Source organism: Rosa chinensis, chromosome 5, assembly GCF_002994745.2.
Source record: "Rosa chinensis cultivar Old Blush chromosome 5, RchiOBHm-V2, whole genome shotgun sequence".
NCBI classification, from domain to species: domain Eukaryota; kingdom Viridiplantae; phylum Streptophyta; class Magnoliopsida; order Rosales; family Rosaceae; genus Rosa; species Rosa chinensis.
Genome location: NC_037092.1, coordinates 14460294 through 14487432, shown reverse-complemented (window position 1 = coordinate 14487432; position 27139 = coordinate 14460294). Strand labels below are relative to the sequence as shown.

Here is a 27139-nt window from a genome sequence, read left to right as displayed (position 1 = left end):
GTGTCGCCCAAACGTGATGCTCCTCTCGTTGCCTCATTAAAAACCTTGCCGAGTAACAAAAAGCCTGTGGGACAAAAATAATCTCGGTCGAAGGGGAAAAAGTGCACAACACACCCTTCACGTTTCGAGACCATATATGTAGACATCTCCCCCTGATGTCTGCATCTCCTATTTATACCAAAATTTTCAAAAATGAAAATAACTTCTGTAGACCATAACTTCTTCATATGATCTCCGATTTACCCGTGCCACATGTCCACGAACTCATATCGACGAGCTCACAACTTTTGTGAAGAAAATTTTCAGAGAAATCTAACGAATAAAAAGTCAACCCTTGACCCCTCGAAATAAAATGTTTTCGAGTAATCATTCGTCTGAAACACTTTTGCTTCACCACAAAACTGACGATCGCACTAATTAACCACTTATTAATTTCTGGAAATTATCTGGAATTAATCATGAAAATTTGGGGTATTACACATGCATTCTTTCATTGTTTTCATACATATATTCATACTTTAATTCTTTATTTGTTACGTAATTACTTGTGTATACTCAATCCTCGACTTAAACGATCCCTACTTATTCTATACTAACAACTACATTTTTACATGTTTAAATTACGCGCTTGTTTTTGGCGTATCAACAATCCTGTTTAACTTTCCAATCCCCCAAATTCTCATATTTTTACAAATCAAGCATAAATAACAGCCAAATTCATGCTCTGAGCTTTCTATGTGGTCGGAAACTTGATCAAAGATCATTAAAATCACCGCTCAAATTGTAAACCGTAACAATTTTAAAACCCAAAACTCCAATTTTTTCAACTTAACCAAACCTGAGAATTAAGGACACAATCATGTACAGCTCGATAAGAGGATCAAGTCTGATGCCATTTTCATCGTCGACATCGGCTGGAGCTACCGGAAAAGGAGAACTTGCCTGAATCCCAAAAATTACCAAATCTTGAAACATGAACATAAATTGAAAACCAAATGCACCAACATGTAGAGCTCACTGAGTAGATGAATTTCAATACTTTAATCGCGGCCTTTCATGGCCGAAGCCGCGGGAAAATACGTTGAAACTGCCAAAGGAACCGAAGCTTCCGGGCTTTGATTCTCCTTTCTCTCTTAGCTTTTCGAGAAACTACCAGAGGGAGATTGCTGAATCCGAGAAGAAGCTGCCGACACTGGTGAGACGCCGTAACGTGGCCGAAATCGGATAACCCGTCGCCGGTCGTTTGGAGTAGGGACGACTGGGCTTCGCTTCCTGCTACCGAGACAAGTCGAAGGGCGTCAGTGCGACGCCTTGAAGTTGCTGAAAAGTGGAATAGATGTTGAATCGTGTGATCGTGTCACTAGAAGGAAACGGGTCGGCGCCTTGAGTTTGTCTGAGTTTTGATCTGATGCATCTCGGGCTAATCCAACATATAAATACTTGAACCTGACGGTTCAGATCAAAAAGTGATTAAAATGAACGGTCCAGATCAAGCCGCCTCATAATTTATATTTTTAAATAATTCTTGGATATTACCAATTTTTAAAAATCATCAAAAATAGCCTAGGTGCCCGAAAAATCCTCTGAAAATTTTTACGAACCCGTAACGACCTCTACTGTAATCCTACTAGCTTGAAAGATAAAATTTGACAAACCAAAAATTTAAATAATTTTCAAAAGTTATAAAGAGTTTAAAAATAATCGAAATTCAAATGAAAATAGCTCGAAATTCAAATGTATGTTTCACAGTTCATAGGCTCACTTTAAAATGAGTGGTGCTAGCATACCACATCCTAAACTTGCCCTAGAGATGCCAAAGGAAAGTATGTATCTGTGTCATTCTGGCTTGCGTTGAATGAAATTGATACTTTGAATCAGTGTTCTAAAACTCGGCCGCCTAGGCGCTGGGCGTTGGCTCTCCGACTCGAGTAGTGTCAAATCGGAGCTTTTGGACCGGCTGGGGTTAGGAGGCCTAGGCAGGCGATTAGGCGCCCGAACGATTGGGGTAGGCGGGCTTTGGGCGTTTTTTCATGGTTATTCATAATTAAAGCTGGATGACCCTCTCAGGGTCCCTCTGGTCTGTGAGACAAACTGATGAAGGTGAAGAAGACGAACTGGGTGAAAAAGATGAAAGTAAAGAAGACGAACCAGGTCAAAACGACAATGATTCAAAGCGTTTAATTAAAAATAAGCTAGACACATAGGTGTCCTTTGCCGGTCAATGAAAATATATGAATAAAAAATAAGTGGGCTAATTGACAGGCTTGATAGCATGCACTACACCAAAAAATAAAGCCGGTCAATGAAAATATATGAATAAAAAATGAGTGGGCTAACTGACAGGCTTGATAGCTTGCACTACACCCAAAAATAAATATTTATTTACATCAAACAATTAAACCAATAATTTGCTACTCTTTTATTTTTATCTATTCAATTGATCAATGAAAAAGAAAAAAGTTAACTTTACACTATTCTACCTTCATTATGCTGCTTAGTTGTTAAGTTATTAATAAATAAAAAATTACTAGTTCCTACTCTAATATAAAACTATGGACTATTTTGAGTATTTTCAATAAATCTTTTTACTAGATAAGTCTTTATATATTTTTTTATATAATTATATGCTTAAAAAAATAAAAACCGCCTAGGCGGGTGGGCGCTAGTTCTCTGGCCACCACCTAGCGATTTTTCGAAGCTTGCTTTGAATTAAAAAAAAAATTACAAATTTTCTAACAACTTTCCTTGTGTTACTAAAAACATCGAAAATGAAAGTTAAATTTCTCATTGATCCCATTGACAAGACAAAAGAATTATTTTCCTTTCCACGGACTAAATGAGGCCTAGAAGTAGTAGTAGTTCCACACCCACTTTAATTGACAAAGTTATTTTTTTTAAAAAAAATTATAACTAACCCCTTAACATGTGCTCTGCACATGTCAATTGGCTTTTATTTTAATTTTTTTTTAAATTAAAAAAGTTATAGCAATTTTTGTCCCTGAATTTGGGGAAAGCTTCTCCTATTTTCATGGGAGGTATTGCAATTTTTTCAAATACGATATAGTCTATTGACTATCCTATCCTCATATAAAAATAATTTATTTATTAATATTTATATTATGTGAGGGCATATATGATACTTCAAAAATTTAACCATTTCCTCAAGAATTGGCTTAATTATATATATATATATATATATATATAAATATAATATAAGATATAAGATATAAGATATAAGATATAAGATATAGATATTTAAAGAAAATATTAAGAAAAATTGTCGCCGGTTACGCATGATACAAAAGATTCTTAATCATGACCAATGGGTCTATATTAATATTACATCCCTTATACATTAAAAAACATTTGAGAATGACCACAGGTGCAGTAGTTCGGCAGGCCACTTTAATTGACAGATTTAGATTTCTTAATTATAATATATAGATATGTTAAGAAAAGACTTGTGGCTACAAATAATACAAAAGATCAACTTGTCAGTCTTCCTTCTTTAATTCTTAATCACGATCAATGAGTCTATAAAACTGAATGAATATTTCAGCTTTGGTATCAGAAAGGAAGAGTCGCTGCGTAAAGCTTATCCGAGTTCAAACTGCGTTGCTTTGTATGCATCAATCCATTGGCCTGTCTATCGTTAGATATAAAGCCTGGTACTCAACTTACTTTCTTCTCCTGCATATTCCTCCAAATCACGTGTTAACTATCTATTCATTGTGTGCGTTGATTTCACTTCTCGCATTTCTTTGTTACTCTGCATGCTTTATGTCATCAGTTTCAAATATATATTAATTAGCCTAGCTAGCTAGAGAATAGATCAAGGTTCGTGAGCTAAATGTGAACTAGAAAATAATGAGATCTTTTATTATAATCTGAATATACGTACTCCAAAATTTTCACCATTAAATTCAGGTTTCTTGCCTGATTCAAAATTGCAAGTAGAGTCCATATATAGATCCTCTTTCACACCTATGGATTTCAGGATTAATTTGAACAGGGCCTTTTCTTTTCATATTTTTTAGTTTAACTTTGCTAATTTCAGTTGTCTTTTGGTTGCATTTGTTTGTAATGTATGAGAATTATCACTATTATGCATGCCCATTTTCAGTTTTTTTTTTTTTTTAATAAATTATTATTATTATTTTTTTTAGTAGGAAGCTGTTTTTTTTTAATTTATGAAGAAAACAACTTACTATTAAAGGTGTCGGTGAGCCTTGACATGTTGGTTAGCTAGCCTAATTAACACCATGGAGATGGGGTGGATTCAAATCTTACTGACATCAGGAGTCGGGTGGGTTCGGGAAAAAAAAACAATCGTCCAAAAAAAAAAAAAAACTTATCGTTAAATGCATATATACTTACATAAATTCTAAGTTATGCTAAAAAAACTTACTGTTAAACGGCTCAGTACCATTCGGTCTAGTAGCATAAGTCTCCGCCTTATAAGTGGGAGGTCGTGAGTTCGACTCACAATAGATTAGTTGTATTGTACATAAGTTGTTTATTTAATCAAAAAAAAAATATTGTTAAATGCATATATACGTACATAAATCCAATGACAACTGCTTAGTTGATTTCTTTTATTCAGGAGTTTCCAGAAGAACTTCCTTGGCTCATAAATAGTTCATGCCTCCATCAAACACTGAAGTTATGAGTAACCCTGACAGATGCTTTGGCATAAGGTTAGTTTTAATTAATACATGCGTTACATGTATATTAATTGACTTCTTTTTCAAATAAAACCAAAGAAGACAGAAAATTTGACAAAATAGTAGCGTTTTGATGGATAAGGGGAAGTGGGGAACTGCTTGGCCCTTTTAACCCTTTTTATATAATTTTTGTTTTAGGTTTATATTATATGATGTGTCAATAGTCGGAGACCGGACAAGTATTGCTAATCTCATTTCATAGCTTAGTTGCATGATATATTCATAGCTTCAAACCTGGTTATTAGTAATTACTATAAGGTGCGCCGATAAAAAATATTACTTCATAAATTGATATATATATATATATATATATATATATATGTAATATGTAACTTGAATTTGTTGTCATTTTCCCTTTCTGATGGCCATACCTTTCTCTTTTGTCAGCATTAATTCATCAAATCGTCAAGTGCGTCAAAGAAACACATCCTCAACTTCATCCCCAAGTCCAACGAGAGAATCCGACGAGGAAAGTCTTAAACCAAAGTCAGAGGAGTCGACCATGCTTCGATCGTGGAAGATTACTGTTGTAGTTTCATGTGTGATTGCAGTCTTAGCGGATCCTTTGTTTCTTTACATTCCACTTATCAATGACAAAAGCAAATGCCTTGGAATGGACAAAAAGCTAAGGATTGTCGCTCTCCTTCTGCGATCACTTACGGACATCGTTTTCATAATCGATATTATACGTCAAGTCCGTGAAAGAAATACAATGATGGCAAAAGTAACATCACTGTCAAGTTCTTGCACTTCCACTCCGAAAAATATAGAAGAACTAGCAAAAGAAGAGACCAGGAAGAAGCGGCAGTTTTATGTATCAATAATAATTCATTTGCTCGCCGTGCTTCCCATCCCACAGGTAAGAGTAAACTTTTGGTTTAATTTTCGTTTTCAACATATAAAAAAATTTCATTAACTAACGTGTCACAGTCACATCAGGTGGTATAAAATAGATGGTTTATTTAGCATTATTTCTATTAAAATAAAAAAATAACAAGATTAAATTTATGTTATTAAAACAAGAAAGTTATACTTTGCCAACCGACTTCTTTATTTTATTTTATTTTTAACAAAACCGACTTTTAATTTTATATTAACTTTTTTAGAGGAAACGATAAAATCAAATTTTATCAAGAGAAAAGACTCAAATTAAGAAAATTTTCAGTTGTCTTAACAACGATTTAAATTATTCAAAAAAAAAAGATTTAAAAGAATGAAACAAACGAAAAAGGAATAACGGAATCATTTCTTAAAAAAAAAAAAAAGGGTATAAAGGAATCCAAAAGGGCATCCAAAAAGACAAAAAGGTGAAAAAAAAATGTTGATGCTGTAGTTTCCTGAACGTGGTGGTTATTCAGAGGGGTAGAATTAAGGTTTCCTTCTTTTTATTTATCGTCACTACATTTGATTGCTTTCGTTTGACCTCATATTCAGGAAGGGTATCGATCTGGTGAGTTTTCAAAGATGTAAGACAGAATCTTAATGGCTTAATATATTTACACGGATGACTCTAACTCTAGCCTAATGTAATTTATCCAGGTATCAGTACTGGTTGTCTTTTTCAGAATGAGAGACTCTGGGTATCTGCCAAAAATAAAGGTTTTGAATGTCATTCTTCTTTTACAATATGTGCCGAACATTCTCCGACTCCGCCAATCGTACAAGAGATTACAACTGACCGAAAAATTGGTTAGAGGTGTATTCAATTTCTTCTTATACGTCGTGGCTAGTCACGTAAGTTTTATCTTCTTTTCATAAATAATTTATTTGTTCCTTTTTAATTTATGTTTGGAAAATTAATCTCCTACCACGTAAGTACTAGCAGTAGAGATGCAAAATTCAAAAAGAGAAATAAGCAAACCAAGAAGAACACATGCATGACTTAACGAGATGATGCCAAAATATTTGCTTACGTTTTTGAAAAGTTTTCATCTTCACTTATGTGAGAATTACACAAATATAAGATTACACCGCTCAAGTTTATGTCTAATCCAAGTCTTTATATGCAAAAGGATACCTCTTATACACCCTCTCTTAACCTAGAAAATTACTCACCCCGAACTCCCGAAGAGCTATATTTAAATACCCTTATTTGGCAAGTATACAGCTTGGAGTTTGGGGAAGATTAGAACACAGAAAAATGTGGTTTTTGTTCGATAGCCTTAACTATTTTGCTAATATTTTCAGGTAGTTGGAGCTTTTTGGTATTTTTTTTCTATTGAACGAGAGACCTCATGTTGGCTTCAAGCATGTAAAAATATTGTTGGATGTATAGTCACTCATTGCGGTGATAGTACTCCAACAAATGACGCATTCCTTGATAGATCATGTCCGATAAATCCCTCAAATGCTACCCTGTTCGACTTTGGAATGTTTCTTGACACTATTCAGTCTGGCTATACAAGACAGATGAGTTTTCCAAAGAAGTTCTTTTATTCTTTCTGGTGGGGTCTCAAGAATCTAAGGTTTATGTCTTAACCTTATATACATATAAAAGATCTTTCCACTAAAGGATCTATTTTTTTAGCCATTTTAAGAGATCTCTTTTGGAACTTATTTTTCAATTACATATCGGCATCTTGACCGTTTAGTTTTAGATCTTTATGAGTATATCTCTTTTGCAAATTTTCAACCAAATTGATAATCATTAAGGTGTTCGTAATCGTGATTTACCATTATGAACATAAACGGTTCGGGTTGGATAGGTTCAGTTCGTTCATTGATTTGACCTAGTTTGGTACCTTAAGGATTATCAATTTGGATGAAAATTTGCATAAGTGATCTACTCATGGAGACCAAAAAACTGAACGGTCAAGATGTTGATAGATGACTGAAAAGTTAGTCTTATGAGCAGTCCCTTTAAAATGACCAAAAAAATGGGATCCCTCATTAAAAGGACCCTGTATAGATATACATTTACACATACATACATACATACATACATACATATACATGTACATGTATATACATATACATATACATATACATATACATATATAGTTAATTTCTGCCACTAATTGATTATTTTTGCAGCAATTTTGGGACTAATCTTGAAACAAGTAGCTACGTGTGGGAAAATTGCTTTGCAATTCTTATTTCAATTACTGGCTTGTTGCTCTTTTTATATCTCATTGGGAATGTGCAGGTACTTATTTCCAAACCAATTTGGACCTGTGTGTCCAAATTTTCTCTCTTATTTGCCTACATTCGACATTCCAAATCCATGATTTAACCGCTCAAAAATTGAATCAACATTTAAAGATCATTTCTCCTTATACAGAGTCATTAGGAGTCTAGTTCAGTTGCTAATAAAAGCATCTCCAACAGAAGCCCTAAACATTGTTTTTACCAAAAAAAAAAAAATTCTTTCAAATATCAACTCTAAAAATTTCCCCATCTCATTCCCTATTTTTGAAAATTCTTAAATTTCATGTTTTCTTCACCTATAAGAGAATCTCATGTTTTCTTCACCTATAAGAGAATCTCTAGCAGACTATATTGTAGCTCTTTAGCTATTTTGGAGTGTATGTTTAGATTTTTATCAATTTTAGCAACCACACCAGACTTAGGCGCTCTCCATTTTAACTTTTAGCTATATCGCCCCTAAATACAGAGAGCGAGATGAGGTTCTCTACTATTTTTGTTAATTTAAAACATTCTTTATAGGTTATTATATGTAATTTTTAAATGTATTTAAACTCTTTTTTCTTCATTCAATAATTAATATAAATTCAAAACTTTAGAGATCACTAAAATTGCTAAAAAAAAACTAAAATAGAGAGTTTGCTAAAAGTACTCTAAAGTCTAAATTCTTATTTATTTTCAAAATTACTACAATGTCTATGATTTATTCAACTTTCTAAGGTAAAATGACATTTTTAACAATCTTAAATGAGCAAAAAATGCTTATTTCTTCTTAAAATAGAAAAAAAAAATTATATATATATATATATATATAAAATGGTTAGAGATACTCTAATCCAAGAGAATAGTAGGTAGATAGATACAGTACAATCCTTTTGACCACAAGAAGAAGAAGAAGAAGATACTGTTATTTAGGGCCAACCATAATGGTTGTTAAAGAAGCATAATAGTACTATAGTGAACCGAACAAGAATAAAACAGTAATATAAAACAAATTGGATTATGATATAATGGTTAAATAGTTTTGTAATCATTGGACTATAGTAACTATGATTCACGGGGAACAACATTATGGTTACATATTACTGGTCCCCAAATCCGACTTTATTTTCAGATCATCTGACAGCTGCTGTTCTATATAGAAGAATTAATCTAGAAAGAGTATTCTCAGATTTTGGGACCTAAAAAAGTAGGTGTACGGGTATGTAAATGATAGCAGACAAACTCGCATAAGTTGCCTTCGTAGAGTGAGAAAGTCTACCTTCTCACTAGAAAACCTACCGAGCTAAGTCCCCCCCCGCCTCATCTCGATCGATTTTGATCTTGATCTTGATCATGGGCTTGAGAGGCGGGGGAGACACCGATCTACACCCTACCCTTCGTGGTAGTTCCCACTTCCCTCACCCCTTCCATCATATCCAATCTTCTTTCTTTTTCACCATTATTCCAACCTTCCCTCTGTTTCTCCCCAATTTCCAATCCCTCTATTCTTCCTTCAGAAGCTTGTACCTCTTCCCAGTCATCAACGCCATCTTAAGCGATTTCTCGCTATCTCAACAGAGTCAGGCCTTCGCTTGCGATGCTGGCTCTTTCGCTCCTTACTTTCTTTTTTCTTTTTCTTTGGTTCCCTTGTTGTCAGGCAACTTGGCTGTGCTAGTGGCGCTCTTCTTTGGCTATAGAGTTTGGTTCGCGGGGATCTCCTGTGTCTGTGGATGGGATCTGTTCTGGTGTTCTTTCCAGGTGATTGCAGATTCGGCGGCCCCCGTTCGCGGTGGTCTGCATTGTGTCGATCTCGATACAATTGCGTCGGCCTCTCCCCTCCCCCCTGGATTGGTTTTCTTTGGGCTTTGTTGTGTCCTTCTTTACTTCTCTTGTTGTAATAGCTGTGGTCCATCTATGGGTCTGTAATTGCTGTTGTTGTTAATAAAGTTTGTCTTTTACCGCAAAAAAAAAAAAAAAAAAAAACGATAGTAGACAGATTTTTTTTCAATTTTAAAGGATCGAACAACTTGAATCTTATTTTTACCTTGTTGGACTTGATTTGAAGTTATGTTCAAATTCTTAAAAACAGGCATATATGCAATTTTCAAAATCAAAAGAGATGGACGAGGAGGAGTTAACAAGAAGGATGAAGGAGAAAGAGGATGCTATACGCCTGTATTTGACACCAAGAAATGGTCTTCCTGAAGATATCACGAAACAAATCATGGCAAACATAAAACATGACATATTGAAAAAGAAACTTGATACAGTTGTAGATATGGACCTTTTGCTCTCACTTGTTCCCTGGAATATTGAAATCTCCATCAAGCAGCACGTGGGCATGAATGCGGTCAAAAATGTATGTTTTTGAACTCTCTCTCCTAATTTTCTTTTTATACTATTCTTCTGCTTATTCAACTATTAATTAAGGAAACTTATTTTTTCAATTAAAGTAGGTGTGAAATGAGAATGAAGTAAGTATTTTTAGACCACAGATTAATGTAAAATAAATTTTAATATATGAAGGTTACTATAAAAAATATTAAAATAATAAATAGAAAAAAATTAAAAAAAGAAGAAGAAGAAAATTGTTAAAAATAACTTTTCAGAGTATCTTGAACAATACTAGTTATTTTTTAGTCAATTCAACTACTTACTAATTTGTACTATTAGCTCAAGTAACTTAAAAGCTACTTAAACTAAACTCACAAGACGATCAGATCAAAAAGAAAAGGAAAAAAAAACTCACAATACGAACTTTTCAATTTGTGAGTTTAAGTAGCAAAGCATCAGAGATATTCTAGTGGCCCTGGCCAAGTACTGTTTTGATTGATATGTAACGCTTACTGATCTTTGCTAATTGTTATGAATATGGATAATGAATCTCTCTATTACTGATTGATATGTAACGCTTATTGATTGACACGTAAGTGATACTTAAATAGGTACGAGTGCTTCAAGGTATGGATGTAAGGGTGTTGGAAAAGATCTGCGAGTATCTGAAGCCAGTGACCTACCCAGATGGCCACAAATTCCAAACAAAAGATGCAATTGATTCGATGCTTTTCATCACAGAAGGCGAAATTATATCTACGATTTTACCGTGTCAAGAGAAGCTTGATTGTTTCGGTGAACAACTTTTGTGGTGGGTATCACCGAGTATCTCCTGTACTAACCTTGATCATCCTAAGCCGACCCAAAATGTCCAGTGCCATGGAAAAGTAGAAGCATTTGCTCTCCTGGCCAAGGATTTGAAAAGTGTAGTCACTGAATTCAGACGTCAATGGAATTGGGGTTTATACAGATGTGACACTGGTTCTCCTGATTTGCCACGTCCCCGCGACATGACTAATGAGGTACTAAAAGAATTTACTACTTGACAACTTATGTGGTAATTAATTAGGAAAAATAATTCTTAAGGTAACTAAGAGCAACTCCAACAGCTTTTTTAGATTTTTCTCTACTTTAGGGAAAAATAAGCCTCTTTTGCTCCAACAGATTCTCTATAATTATCTCTATTTTAGAGAAAGTGAGGAAAGAGAAAACCAAATTCCCTATATTTACAGCAATCTCTAAAATTTAAGGAAGAATATGGAGATTTTAGAGATTGATGTAGAGTAGAGAATCTGTTGGAGTTGGAGAAGAAAAAGATGCTAAAGCTTTGACTTTTGCTTCCCTATTATACATAAATTATAGGGAAGCTGTTGGAGTTACTCTAACATTAGAGTAATTATTATTGAAAGACCTTACTACCCCACGTCACCCAAAAGAGGTAGAAATTTGGTCCGACAGTCAACCTCCTTGCTAAAAAATGAAATAAAAGATGTGATTCATGTACAGAATAAATATTCGAGTTTTCAATAGGGTAACGCAAAAATTAATCAAAAGGTGAATGAAATTCACAGCTACTAATTTGATTTCATAAACTGTACACCGTTAGTCACAGATTGAAATATCAATTAATTTGAAATAGAAAAGAAATAAATTCTGGTTTTATTAAGAATCTTTTAATGAATTTCTTTTTATTGGAAATTAATGTAATATAAAAAGGTACTTTTGGAAAATAAAAATGAGTTAAATAAGTAAATTCTAATATTGTTAGGTGTAATGAGCAAGTAGGATGAGCCGAGCAAATGATAGGTGATAATCACTCATGAGTTATTGTTCAAGCAATTGGTCTTGAAAGTGGAAACCGGATGGATTTGTTCATATGTTATTGAATTCTGCTTAAAAAACATTGTTTTACCACTTCATCAAACGCTACATTTTTAATTTTATTTTCAACTTAATTACTTATTTTGTCATTTCCTGATCTTTCCTAGATTTTCACCTTACTTGTTTTGTCGCTGTTGAAAATGTTTTTTCATTGTTTTATATTAAATTAGTTTCTTTGTTTTGTTTTTGTATATTTGGTTTACTTCAAATCAAATTGTTTATAGATGTCAAGTCATTAAATAATTACCTTTTTTTTCTTTTTGAGAAAGATAGTTAATCATTCATGATTAATGAATATGACTACTTAATTTCCTATGATCTGTTTCTGATTATCATAGATGATGATCGATACGGTTCTTGTCTCATATGTACGTTTACTCTTTTTAACTACGCACAGGTTAAACATACAAATAAACTATAAGACTCTGATGCAGTGATGCTCAATCTTTGATGCATTTATTAATTAACTGACATACTGAGCTTCTCCTACATCTTTTGTGAAACAGACATATATTCGGTTGTGGCAGCAAAAATTAATCGAGGCACGGAAGAATAAAATCAGCGAAGAGATACTTAAATGGCTGGAAAGTACTTGTCTCGGTGACGAGGTTGTGAATCGAAAAGTAAGGAAACACATAAGAGAAACTAACGTAGAGAAAAAAGAGATGGATGCTGTTGTGGATCTGCGTTTCATATTCTCTATTCTTCCCCAGGATATCAAAAGTACTATCGGCATGAAGGCGCTGAGGAATGTATGCTGCAACTTCTATATATATGCATTACTTACTAGGAAAACATTGCAGTTTGGATGTCAATTAATGCCTCACTAACATTCAATTTGAGCAAGTGTATATATATATATATATATATATATATAATGTTTTGTTCTTATTGGTCACTTAGTATAATTCCTAATATATATTTGTGTTACTCTTTATAGGTAGACTTGTTTAAAAAAATGCCAGATTCCATGCTGGAAAATGTCTCAATGTATCTCCATCCAGTGATCTACGACGAGAATAGCTACGTTGTTAAAGCAGGAACTAAGCTTGATTTGATGCTCTTCGTTATAAAAGGATTAATTATATGCACCAACACTTCTACGGATGTTGCAACGACAGGGTCCTATATGATCCCCAAGCTATTTCTTGAGAAAGGTACTATTTATGGAGAAACACTTTTGAGTTGGGCATCATCCTCGAGTAGCAGCGTTCCCGACCTTCCCATCTCTACTCAAGAGTTCAAGTGTCAAAAAGAGTTGAAGCTTTTTCTCTCAAGGCCTCGCAACTGCAAGATGTAGTCTCCAGATTCGGAAACAAGTGGAGTGAATATTTCACTGCCCCTAATCATGAAAACAAGACTTATCTACAGAAGCTAAAAGAGGTTTGATCCAAACTGAGTTTTTCGTTATTACTCTCTCTTTCTCTCTCTCTCTGGGCAAAAATTACAGCACTTCATATTTTTGGAAATTTCCATTTCAGTTGTTGATTGAAATATCGACAACCATGCACTGGTATACAAAAGTTATTTTCAAAGATATATCAGATTTCACTCAAGTATCAGTACTATAAAATTACAAAAAATCAATAATTTCAAAGAAAATTAAACCTTTCTTCTCAGAAAAAAATAAAAATTAAATCTTTACTTTTATCTCCAGGAAATAACTGTTAAGTATCTATATATGTAGAGGCAATTTATCAAATATTTTATTATATCCAAATATTTATTACACATGGCATATATCAAACAAATATGTCATTTGCTTCTATCTTTCATCATTTATCTTTATAGATTAATTGAAACCATTTACTTCTCTCCCTTCTGATGTGCGTTCATGGTTTGACTTTTAATGTTCTTTTTGTTTTCATCTTTAACAACACATTTAAATAAAATTTCCCCAACCAATCATGGCTATTCAGATGAAGAGTACTGAACTGAGGTTGAAAAAAAATACACAAGGCATCTAATTCTTTACCCAAAATTCAGAGCACCCAGTTCTTTAGCCAAAAACAGAAGGTAAGGTGTGATAATTTACTAATCCAACATCAGCTTGCACTATCAACCTGCCCAACTATACATATAGCCTGATTTTACAAGCTGCAAAACACTTAGAAATCCCAACCTAATTTGATTCACCATCACCAAACAGAGTTCCCTGAGGAACCCATTTTCTCTTCTCCTCGCAATTTAAAGGCTTATAATCACCCAAATAGCTTCCTCTCTGCATAATCACTATTACCATGGATTTGAATTCAGAAAAATAAAAATAAATTAAGAACTCCCTTTGTGCGTAAATGTCTTTTTCTTCCTAGCTACCAAACTCGATACGATATGATAGCGAATTTTGTATTGTTATCTATACTATTATTATTGTTATTTTTAAAGGAAATCTACACTCATAGCTACTATTAAGATATGAGGGTTTTTTTATTTTCATTTTTTTTTATTAAGAGAGACTTCATTAATAATAAATCGATTACAAAGAGTTATGGAAACAACCACCAACCAAGTGATTGACCACACTACACTTCAGACTGGAAGTCCATACTGACACGCTGATGAAGCCAAGGAGGCCCCGACTCTAAGCAAATTAAAGGCTGACTCAAATTTAAAGCCTCCTTTGCAAGGCTATGTGCAAAATTATGTTTGTTAGCTAAAATTAAAAATTTTGACAAAAATGACTCTAGAACATTGAAAAACTTTGAGAATTAATTAAATCAAAAGTACAATTATGACATTTACAAAATCTATTTTTATTAAAAAAATAAAACTAAAAACCCACAACCCACTTTTCTCTCCCACTATTTTCACTCTGCAATAACATTTTCTTTTTTATTTTTTGAAAAAAAAAAAACTTGCACATGCAGACATGTGTGGAAAAAGGCTAGTTTATTTGAATAAAAGTAAACTAGAAATGCCCACCACTACCTTATAGGTGTGGAAGTTGGCAGTTGGTTCTTTGTCTTAAATAATAAATTATCATTACAACGTTTAGTTTTTTTTTTTTTTGGAATAAGCCCACGGGGCGAGATAATATATTCATAACAAGCCAGAATAGGCCGTTACATACCCTTCTGCTGTCATTTAAGGGCATAGACAGACAAGAAGATAGTGTTAGTACCCACAGTGGTACATAGAAATAGACCTATTCATTACACATTAAATACGTAGATAGCGGGAATCCTCCTTCCGTACTACTCCAGAGGCGCTAGAGGTACATAGGTACATACAGTTGCTTAACTTCCTTATACAATGAATTATTGTAATTTAAACAAACTACAAAATATAGAATTGGGCCTAGAGAAAAAAACCCTAGCCCAATTGAAGCCCAACAGCTCAAAGAGAAAGCTCAAACTCCAGGTCCAGCAAGATTGCTGGAGCAAGCCCAAAAACCATCTCCATTGCGCGCTGTGGTCGTGTAGCACCTCCGCTGCATCCAGCCACGCCGACCCACGTCCTTGCTGGCTGGAACCCAAAGTCCAACACCTGCCTACGTCGCCGCGCAACTCTACAGTCACCAAGTCGACACCGGATCAGCTAGAAACCTACCACATAGCCCCAAGAACCTTACCGCTGCTTAGTTCATTCGACCCACGCTGCCGCCGCTTAGGCCATCCTTGCACAACCCAGCCACCACGCATAGAGCCTTCGTCTGATGCTCACCTTCCAGCCACCCATCTGTCCCTTGAGCTGAAACCAGTCTCTAGTGCTCGGCTTGGTATATAGCATTCAATAACTCCCAATCCAATTAGGAGAAGGTTGGGCAGAGAATCAACAATAAAAGAACATTAGGAGAAGGTTGGGCAAAGTGTGGAAAACATTGCATCTTCGCTTAAAATATAGGATAAATAAACAAAAGATGAGTGCTTCCTATTATCATGTCCAGTGACATTTGATCTATTAGCGTTGCAAAAGACCAAGTGGGAGGTCGTGAATCTTAAATATTGTGTATTTTTATGTAATCATCTTATGATTCTCTCTCTAATGATGAAGACACAAAAATATGAAGATGTAGATTGCAATAATCTCGTCACCGGTCCGTTGATTTCTAAACCCCCAATCCAATTGCTTTGATAAAGATCCAAAGACAAACCATATTAACCATAACAAAGTAATCTAGCTAGGAGCATGAAATCAAAAATCAAGTAGCAAAGTAGGAACTGATTTTCATATTCCGCTTTTGTGAAACAGGTCCATAAGCAGTTGGCTACTACAACATGGGCGGAGATCGACGATGAGGAGTTTAAACAGCAGATGAAGATCATGACCAGGGAGAAAGATATACTAGACTGGCTTTTAAGAATTGATTTCCCTGAAGATGTGACAACAAAAGTCATGGAAAATATCAAAGAGAAGAAAGTAGTGGAGAAAGACGTAGATCGTCCCGCAGATTGCCCCGTAGATGTGGAGTATCTACTCTCTGTTGATCTCCCTTGGACTATCGAAAAGCGTTTAAGGGACCATCTCTGCATGCATACGCTGGAGAAAGTATGTTGTTCATAACCTTTTTGTTTTTTTAAAGGACCTCTTTATATTGTTTTTTGCTTATCACATCCAACTCATAATTATAACAATTAGACTAACGACATTTTATTTGCAAATGAGAGACTGATGCTGGGTGACCTCTATATATCTTAATTTTACTCTAAAAGAACTTTTCTTTTAGAGTAAAATTAAGATATATAGAGGTTTACCTGTTTAGGTCACGTTATAGTCATATTATAGATTTAGGTCACGTTAAAATTAAAAACTTTCATAGGTCACGTTATAAAAACTTTCTAGGTCACGTTATAATTAAAAATAGTAAGTCACTGGTGTGCTATACCTACAAGTAAAATAATTAAAAACTTTCATAGGTCATTAAAGTGCTAATTATTACTGTCTTCTTTGAGTACATATGGTGAATATGACTATAACATGAATCTTAGATTCGGCCCCAAAAAACCATATGTGACTGATCAACCCTTTTACTGTTTAACCCAAGCCACACTATGTATGTATATAGGTACCTCTGCTTCAAGATATGCCAAAAGCCATTTTGGAGTCTATCTGCAGTAATCTCAAGCCGGTGGTCTACAGAAACAACAATCACTACGTTGTTAAAAAAGGAGAAGAACTTGATCTGATGCTCATTATTGTAGAAGGAGAAATAATATTGACTGATAATGACCCGGTTAGTAGCGAAGCTGAAACGACGAATTCTTCAATCATCCCACAAAGTCTTGGGAAAGGCCATTTTTTTGGGGATGAACTTTTGAATTGGTTCTCACCCGCAAATAAATTTGCCGGCTCTGCTCCAATCTCCCCCCACAATGTCCTCTGTCAAACGAAAGTAGAAGCCTTCACTCTGACGAGAAGTATGTTGAGAAGTGTAGTGTCCGACCACAACAGTGATTGGATGTCAAAATTCAAAAATGTTGACGATGCGCAGCAGTTGAAGGATTTGAAAATTCTTGACGAAAGGATTGATGAGGTACCAAAAGAATGGATTTTAAAGAATTTTTTTGAAAATTGTGATTCAGTTTTAAAAGGATTTTTCCCCATTAGGACGGATTAAAATTTTCCTCGTATAGATCTTTAGTTGCAGTTTTTATGTCTAATGCAAAAAACCAAAAGAAAGAAAAAAAAATTTTAAAAAAAGAAAGAATAATTCCAGTTTGGATTGAGTCATTTTCAGATTTGGGATTACAAGATGCCCTTGTGGTCTTATGAGATGAATTATTACGTAAATAAACTAACAAACTATGTTGGTATGATTGATCATAAGTTGGATCATATATATGATGAACTGACAATATCTTCAATTCGATCTGACATTTGCAGCAGTTAGGAAAAACAAATTTGGACGAGATTGTGGATGAAGAGTCAGAACAGCAGGTGAAAATCAAGAACAAGGAGAAAGAAATAGATAACTGGGTATCAAGAAATGGTTTTGATGAGGAATTGAAGACAAAAATCAGGTTTCACATGAAAATAAATAATGCAGTTGAAGAAAATATAGATGCTGAAGTAGATGTGGAGTATTTATTCTCTCTTAAATTTCCATGGATTGATATTGCCAAACCTGTAACGGAGCATCTCTGTATGGGCACCCTTAAAAAGGTATGCTTCCTCGGACACTTATTTCTTGAATGTTATGAATAACGCAGGCAAGCAGAACGTTTGCACCTTTTGTTTGCGTTTTAATTCACTGAGAAATTTTGGCTCCATGTTCTTCTCTTTTGTCTCATTATCAATTTTTTCGATGTCTCCCTATTTATTAATGGATGAAATTAATTATCATGAACATATGATTAATGTTGTTCTTATTATCAACTAATGCACGGGATATACAGGTACCCATGCTTCAGAAAATGCCTGAAGACGTCTGGAAAAAGATGTGCTTCCATTTGGAGGCAGTGGTCTACAACGAGAAAGAGTTTGTGGTTCGAGAAGGACAATCATTCGATTTTGTGCTCATCATTGTGGAAGGTGAAATTGAATGGACAATAGCGACTAGTGATGGTGGACCAGCGGATTCCACATTAATCACCAAGGGGAGAGGTGATTTTTTCGGAGAAAGACTTCTGAACTGGGCATCACCCAAAATCATGTTTTTTGGCTCTGCTCCTATCTCAAAAAGTGATGTCAAATGTAAAACAAAAGTAGAAGCCTTTCGTCTAACAACCAAACACTTGAGAAGTGTAGTCTCTGAATACGACCTTGAGTGGAATTCAAAGTTCATCGATTGCAATGACCCGCAACAGGTATTGAACGAGGTTTAGGTTAAAAATAAATGACCATCAAAACCATCCTCTTTCCAGTGTCATGCACTAATGTTTTCTTCATCTTTCAGTTTACTTATTTATCTTGATATGTTCTTGTATTACTAGTCTTCCTTCTCATGCATCGGGCGTAAACATAAGACCATATTCATGTGTGCGAAATAGGTACTTGCGTAGCATTTCTCATTTAAAGTGTCTCCAACATATTTTCTATAACGTATTTTTTTTTTCTACTTTGGGGGATAATATGTATTTAACAAATTCTCTATATTTGTCCCTATTCCGAAGAAGGTGAAGAGAGAAAACAAAAATTACTATATTTACAACAAGAGTAATGCTAGGTGAACCATTTTTTTTAGTACCACTTGCATTCCACCTTCTGCGGCAGTTGATGTGAATGAATTTCTTGTTATATACATCTTCGTTATATAGGATTTAAAGAACTGAATTTCTTGTTCTTTTGCAAAAAGATGTATATGCAGTGGCAAAAGGGAACCATAAAACTGAATGAAATTGAGGATGAAGAGTTAAGAAAGGCAGTGAAGATCAAGATCAAGGAGAACGACATATTTGAGTGGATGTCAAGCAACGGCCTCAGTGAAGAATTGAAGGAAAAAATCAAGTTAGAGATACAAAAGAGAAATGCAGTCGAAAGGAATATAAATACTGACTTGTATTTGAAATTTATATTATCACTTGGAGGTATATGGGATGACATAACTAAAGGTATAACAGAGCATTTCTGTATCGACACGCTAAAGAGAGTATGTTCTTTAACTATCTTTCAATTTATTATTATTTACTAAGAAAAGAAGACAAGTAGCATGTTAACAAACAGATAAAAACTGTATCTAATAAAACTTTTCAGTTAATTGATCAAACTAAAAATTTATTAATTTATTTTGACCAACTAATGCAAGTGATATACAGGTACCCATGCTTCAACTTTTGCATGAAGATGTCTTTAAAAAGATGTCCTTCCATGTCGAGGCAGTTTTCTTCAATGAAAATGACTTCATCGTTCAAAAAGGGCAATCATTGGATTTTGTGCTCATTATTGTGGAAGGCTTAATTGAATGGACCAACATGACTAGTGATGTTGAAACAACAGATCCCACGATAATCACCAAGGAGAAAGGTGATATTTTTGGAGAAAAACTTCTAAATTGGGCATCTCCCAGCATCATGTTTTCTGGCTCTGCTCCAACCTCCACTGAAGATGTCTTATGTCGAAAGAAAATACAAGCCTTTAGCCTGACCGCTGAAAACTTGAGAAGTGTGGTCTATGATTACAAGCGCGAGTGGAATTTGAATTTCAAAAATTGCAATGGTCAGCAACAATCGGAGGTGGCTACAATTGTCAACAACAAAATTGATGAGGTATTGAATGAGGCTTATGATAAAATCATTAATGATTCTCAAACTATATTTCTTTAAGGGTTATTATCACAAATGGTACCTGAACTTATCCTCTATTTTATCGATGGTACCTAAACTTCAATTTTGATCACAACCAGTACCCGAACTTTTCAACTTCATTTTAAATGGTACCTAAGACCACCTTCGGTCACTATTCAGGCCAAAAAAGCCAAATCTAAAAAAAAAAATAAAAAAAATCAAGTTCAAGGCAAGTCTATTACCAAAAAATCATCACTATATATGATCGCAACCCTTGAAATCATCACTATGATCACCTCACATGTCGTTTTTAGTCGGAATATTGACCTGAGGTGGCTCTAGGTACCATTTAAAATGAAATTGAAAAGTTCGGGTACTGGTTGTAATCAAAATTGAAGTTCAGGTACCATCAATAAGATTGAGGTATAGTTCAGGTACTATTTGTGATAATAACCCTTTCTTTAATCGTGATTGGAATTCTTTTTCCCATTCATTGATCAGTATTTTCATTATTCAACATTTTGCGAAAATACATATTTAAGTAGTTCTATGATCTTTTGTGAAAAGACATATAAGCAGTTGCAGTTGGGAACCATAATACTGAATGATATTGAGGATGAAGAGTTAAGAAAGGCAATGAAGATCAAGATCAAGGAGAATGACATATTTGAGTGGATGTCAAGCAACGGCCTCAGTGAAGAATTGACAGAAAAAATCAAGTTAGAGATACAAAAGAGAAATGCAATCGAAAGGAATATAGATACTGACTTGTATTTGAAATTTATATTATCACTCGGAGGTATATGGGATGACATAACTAAAGGTATAACAGAGCATTTCTGTATCAGCACGCTAAAGAGAGTATGTTCTCTGACTATCTTTCAATTTATTATTATTTACTAAGGATGAAGACAAGTAGCATGTTAATGCGAGTGATATACAGGTACCCATGCTTCAACTTTTGCATGAAGATGTCTTTAAGAAGATGTCATTCCATGTCGAGGCAGTCGTCTTCAACGAAAATGACTTCATCGTTCAAAAAGGGCAATCATTGAATTTTGTGCTCATTATTGTGGAAGGTGTAATTGAATGGACCGACATGACTAGTGATGTTGAAACAGCAGATCCCACAATAATCACCAAAAAGAAAGGTGATATTTTTGGAGAAAAACTTCTGAATTGGGCATCACCTGAGATCATGTTTTTAGGCTCTGCTCCTACCTCGATGAGAGATGTCAAGTGTAGAAAGAAAGTACAAGCCTTTAGCCTGACTGCTAAAAATCTAAGAAGTGTGGTCTATGAATACAAACACGAGTGGAATTCAAATTTCAAAAGTTGCAACGATCAGCAGCAGTTGGAAGGTGTTATAGTTCTCCGCAACAACATTGATAAGGTATTGAACGAGGCTTTGGATAAAATTCATAAAAGAGTCTCAAATGCATTTTTTTTTCTCCCATTAACTGACATAAATTAGTATTTTGATTTTCAAAGTTTTTATGAAAATATATATTTAAGTAGTTGGTTATCTTTTGTGAAAAGACATATAAGCAGTTGCAGTTGGGAACAATAAGACTGAATGAAATTGAGGATGAAGAGTTAAGAAAGGCAATGAAGATCAAGAACAAGGAGAATGACATATTTGAGTGGATGTCAAGCAACTGCCTCAGTGAACCATTGAAGGAAAAAATCAAGTTAGAGATACAAAAGACAAATGCAATCGAAATGAACATGGATACTGACTTGTATTTGAAATTTATATTATCACTTGGAGGTATATGGGATCAAATAACTAGAGGTATAACAGAGCATTTCTGTATCGGCACGCTAAAAAGAGTATGTTTCTCCAACTATCTTTCAGTTTATTATTATTTACTAAGGAAGATGACAAGTAGCATGCTATAGATGGCAAACTAAGAAAAAAAAAACTACGAAGAATTTTTCAGTTAATTGACTAATGTAAGTGATATACAGGTACCCGTGCTTCAACTTTTGCATGAAGATGTCTTTAAAAAGATGTCCTTCCATGTCGAGGCAGTTTTCTTCAATGAAAATGACTTCATCGTTCAAAAAGGGCAATCATTGGATTTTGTACTCATTATTGTGGAAGGTGTGATTGAATGGACCGACATGACTAGTGATGTTAAAACAACAGATCCCACAATAATCACCAAGAAGAAAGGTGATATTTTTGGAGAAAAACTTCTAAATTGGGCATCTCCCAACATCATGTTTTCTGGCTCTGCTCCAACCTCCACTGAAGATGTCTTATGTCGAAAGAAAATACAAGCCTTTAGCCTGACCGCCGAAAACTTGAGAAGTGTGGTCTATAATTACAAGCTCGAGTGGGATTCAAATTTCAACAATTGCTGATTCGCAGTGTGCAGAGTGAAAAAGACTATTGAACAAAACATTGAAGAGAAAATTATGAATAAATCATCTCCCACTATGATGGTTTTTATGAATACATGTATTTAATTTGATTATCGACCATTAGGTCTCCCTATCCCATAATTAAATAAAGGGTCCTTGACCCAAAGCATCAAAATTGGACAAAGTTATCTCACTTAACCCAGCAAGAGATTTTTATTTCCAGTTATCCTATTTGAAGTAAAATGACATTTTTGCCCTCAGCCTAATTGGAAAAAAGACATCGATGCCATGCTCCTCTATCTCTCCTCTCTCTCCGGCACGAGCCATTGAGCTTGAATGAAAATTTAACATTGAGATAGTACTGCAAAAGTACACAAAGCGATACTTTGAACTTTGTATTTGTTGTGAGGCACAAGGAAAAGGTCGGTGAAAGAGTTTTACCTGCCTTATATGTTAGAGAGATTTGAGGCCATCAAAAATGAGACAAATGTTGTCAAGCTGTAAGATTATACATATTAAACAACACCAATATTTAGCACAACCATGTCATTACCCAACTAAAGATATAAATTAACTACGTACACTAATTCAATTTGGAAACAATTCTGACTCTTTGTAAATTATGCGTATACAACAGTGAATCAACTTAATTCATATGCTCCTACTGTCCTACAACATAAGAGATTATATCACGTATAGCATAAACCAATATGCTTGACAAAGAACAAATACAAAAGAACTATAAAGGTGAAAAGTGTAAACCTAGCTAACTTTAGGTCCTAAGGCCATCTCCAACAAGGAGGACTACATGTGACCTTAAACCCTTTTTGCTAAAAAATGGACTCCAACAAGGGAAGTTCTAAAGGGCTAAAGGTGGAGAGGACTTAATTTAGCCCTATGGCTGGCCCTTTAGCTCTCGGTGGGACCCATGAAAAATCAGCCCAATCAAGGTCCTTGTGATGCAATGCATGAATCCAATGGCTCATAATCAATTGTTTGTGATGAAATTCATGAATCCAGTGGCTCATAATTAAGGATTATAATTATACACATGCATGAGCAATTAGCCGTTGGCTTCATATATATATATATATATTTTTTGGTTAATATATGTATGCATTCCTTAAACAAAAAACACCTCATCCAAATATACACCTTAAAAATTATTTTTTTCCACATAAATTAATTTTAGTCTAAATAAAAATATTATTAAAATAGAATAAAATCATAAAAATTACAAAACATAATGTAAAATCATAAAATATTTGAAAGGGCTAAAATTTAACCCTGTCTTACTGGAGATGGTTCACTTGTTCATGAATAAAGAATAATATTTCTGGGGACTAAATTATAGTCATGGCCCCAATATAGCTCCCTCTTATTGGAGATGGCCTAATGTAAGAGAAACAGCATCAGGAAAGGTTATTGAAACTAATAGAAGAAAATTAAATAAAATGGTGCTAGCTAGTTATGGCTTTATTGGACTATGAATTATATTGTTGACCTTTAGAGTTCAAAAAAAATTCCGGAAATTAGACTTTCCAAAAAAAATAATAATAATAATTAGACGTGGCAAATTTATTAGAAGTGGACCAATTAATAACTCTTTTTTTTTTGTATATTTGATTTCCATAAAAAAAAAAAAAACATTCCATTGAAAGGGATCAATAAGAAAAAGATGAAAAGAATTGTAATAGTCCAGTACCATTTGGTTTAGTGGCACCTTCATAAGTGGGAGGTTGTGAGATTGACTCACGAACTTGTAATATTTGAGTTGAAAATCTTAATACATTTACACTAGGCATTAATAGTTTTAATATCAGCATTAATAGCATTCAAACTAGACTTGAGGCGGCGAATTTCTACACGATTTCCTTCTCGTCCGGCGGTGCTCGTCGGTGGTGATTCATCATGCCGTATGGGCTGCTGCCGGGCGGGTCTTGAAAGCAATTGTCGGGTAGTTTCCTGAATGGGGGTGACTTGAGGTTTAGCGGAGGGATCCGGGCTGATTGGTTTTGTGCAGGTTTTGTGGGTGTCGTCGGAAGCTTCCACAATCGATGGCGGCGGGGCTTCATCAGGAGCTTTCAAAAACATGTGGTGCTGGCGTGGCTATTGCGGTTTTTCTGGGTGGATCGGGGTGGGGCACGACTTGGGTGGTCTGGGAGGATCGCTAAGGTGGCGGGGCCATGGTGGATCTGGAACTATCGTGGTGGCGACGTGGTTTGGCGATTCTGCGGGGTCTCGTGGGGGTCATGGGGGTCGTGGCGGCTGTGGGTCTGGCGGTGATCGGCGGCGCTGCAGGGGGCAGTTTGGTGGCAAGCACGGTCAACCTCTTTGTTGGGCCTTGGATTGGACCCATTCTTTGGGTCTGTCCTCTTGGCGCTTAATTTGGGCTGGGGTGTTTTGCCCTACACCCAATTCTATGTTTTTTACTTTTGTCTAAATTACAATAATTCCTTGTATTAGGAAGCTAAGCAATTTTGTAGGTTGGATGTTAGCTTGCGCACTAAACTCTGCTATGTTTTTGCACTAAATATTTGAACCTCCTAGCGCACCACAATTGCATGCAGGCTCAAATCAAAAGTAATTTTTGTAAGACTAGTTTCATGTTTAGTGTTGGCAAGCTCTTGGATAACTTGAGCAAGATTTGTAACAGTGAATGGTACCGGGTGTCCTTATGAACCATTTGTACGTGCCGTTCTGGCCATTCTATCAATGGAATTTATTTGAACTAAAAAAAAAAAAAAGTTTTAATATCAGCCCGAAGCTAGAGAAAGCAGGGCTGCTTCTTTTCCTAATTATTTTGCCTTTCACGGAGTTTATATAGGAGAGAATTCCTAATCCTATCGTTTTAGGGGTTTGTACGCGATTAGGGTTTATTTAGAGTACAAAAAGAAGCCGCGGCCTCCTAATTCCTCAAAAAACCGTCGATGAAATCCAAAGCCAATCTTAATTTAGAACCAATTTGAGAGTTCTTTAACAGTTCTGTACGTCATATATACTTTACGGTTTAGCGGCTTTAGCCAAAGCGTTATGGGGAAGAATGGAACTAAAAGACAAAAAAAAAATCTTCACGGTTGGGGTTCGTTTCCAAGTGAGCTTCTTGATTCGATACTCGAAAGATTGACATCCATCTTCGACTACATCCAATTCAGTTTCGTTTGCAAGCATTGGCGAAGGGTTGCCTTAAATCAGAAGGAGCAGCGCCTCAAATCTTGTCACAAACAGCTAATTCCTTTGTTGCTGTTGATTCCAACCAAGAACAGCAACCAAAGACGTGTCTTGTACAGTGTCACACAAGGTAAGGTTGTTCGTAGCTTTAATGTCCCTAATCATCATGACGACGATAAGTGGTTGTGTGGTTCTTCCCATGGTTGGTTGGCTTATGCCGACGGCAATTTCCTAGTAACCCTAGTAAACCCTTTCACCAGAGGCACCATTAGGCTTCCACAAGTCATGGAAGTCGGGAAGTCCAGACCTAAATGCTACTCGTTTGAGATTAGTAAAGTTGTATTGTCTGCTAACCCTTGTTTGTTTCCTAATGATTATGAAGTTATTGTTATCTTTGAGGATGATGATGGGGTTACCAAGGAACTAGCCCATTTTAAGTCCGGGGACGATGCCTGGACTCGCTCCGATAATCAAATGATCCATGGACTTGATATCCTTGATGTAATTTATTACAAAGGCCGATTTGTAGCTTTAACTAGTTTGGATTCTGATCCCGGCCATAATGCTAGTAAGTTTCATCCAAGCATAGGGTTCCTATCACCCCCACCAGAAGCTTGTAATAAGTCAACATATCTTGTCAAATCGACCTGGGAGGATCTTTTGCTCGTAAATATAACTAATTCTTCCAGCATCAAGATTTTCAAGCTGGGTAGTTCGTGTGGCGAATGGGTAAAGATAGAGAGCATTGGAACTGATGCTTTGTTTCTGGGTAACATGCAATCCATGTGTGTTTCTGCTTCATACTCGGGGTGTCATCCAAATTCGATTTACTTCATGGAATGCGTTGTCAACTTAAATACCAGAAAAGAGACCAGGCATGACGAGTTACCAGAGCGGACACGACCAATAACATGGATTGCACCCACTGTGGCATTTTCCATATGATTGAACAATAGTTTTAAGCTCTACTCTCGTGCGTAACGGTCCTTTTAAAAGCATTTTGCATATAACATATTTGGAAGATGATAAATATATATATGCATGTCAGATGAATCTCTATCATCGTTTATCAATCGACTGCAATAGCGTTAGTGTTGCTCACACTCAAAATTGTTGTCATTCATCCGCTAAATTACATAAGAAATTGTTTTATAACAAGACAAAAGTATCAAATTGAGTTGTTCCAATTTCATATTTGAAAACATATATATATCTGACTTTTGGATACGTTATCTAGCATTGTATGCCAAAAGTTTGTATAAATTTGGTGCTTTTGAATTTTGCAGGTGTTATCGTGGTACTCATGGCATTGCCAAATTAATTTGCACCCTATTTTTTTTTTTTTTTTTTGGTACTGAAATTCTCTTATGT

The 27139-nt window shown here is 35.1% G+C and overlaps 3 protein-coding genes and 1 long non-coding RNA gene across 4 annotated transcripts; 3 read left to right on the top strand and 1 right to left on the bottom strand.

The window, feature by feature from the left end:
• Window positions 1-649: 649 nt before the first annotated feature.
• On the bottom strand, window positions 650-1385 carry LOC121053057. Its single transcript, XR_005810595.1, has 2 exons — window positions 1040-1385; window positions 650-942 (listed from the first exon to the last, which is right to left on the bottom strand). It is a non-coding gene; the product is annotated as an uncharacterized LOC121053057 (long non-coding RNA).
• A 2155-nt stretch (window positions 1386-3540) lies between these two features.
• LOC112165768 (cyclic nucleotide-gated ion channel 1) lies at window positions 3541-10074 on the top strand. The gene is made up of 6 exons (XM_024302412.2): window positions 3541-3668; window positions 4604-4697; window positions 5112-5583; window positions 6264-6458; window positions 6912-7189; window positions 9940-10074. The coding sequence occupies exons 2-6, from the start codon at window positions 4642-4644 to the stop codon at window positions 9986-9988; spliced, it is 1050 nt and encodes a 349-aa protein (XP_024158180.1). The 5' UTR covers window positions 3541-3668; window positions 4604-4641; the 3' UTR covers window positions 9989-10074.
• Window positions 9997-22838, top strand: LOC112203220. Its single transcript, XM_024344215.2, has 15 exons — window positions 9997-10209; window positions 10796-11206; window positions 12572-12817; window positions 13006-13222; window positions 13306-13448; window positions 16257-16553; window positions 17071-17538; window positions 17889-18167; window positions 18401-18811; window positions 19300-19593; window positions 19760-20209; window positions 20795-21088; window positions 21171-21620; window positions 21767-22060; window positions 22199-22838. The coding sequence occupies exons 1-15, from the start codon at window positions 9997-9999 to the stop codon at window positions 22595-22597; spliced, it is 4866 nt and encodes a 1621-aa protein (XP_024199983.1). The 3' UTR covers window positions 22598-22838.
• A 2792-nt stretch (window positions 22839-25630) lies between these two features.
• LOC112203219 (F-box protein At2g26160) lies at window positions 25631-26713 on the top strand. Its single transcript, XM_024344214.1, has one exon. It carries the CDS (start codon window positions 25631-25633, stop codon window positions 26711-26713), a length of 1083 nt encoding a protein of 360 aa, XP_024199982.1.
• Window positions 26714-27139: the final 426 nt, after the last annotated feature.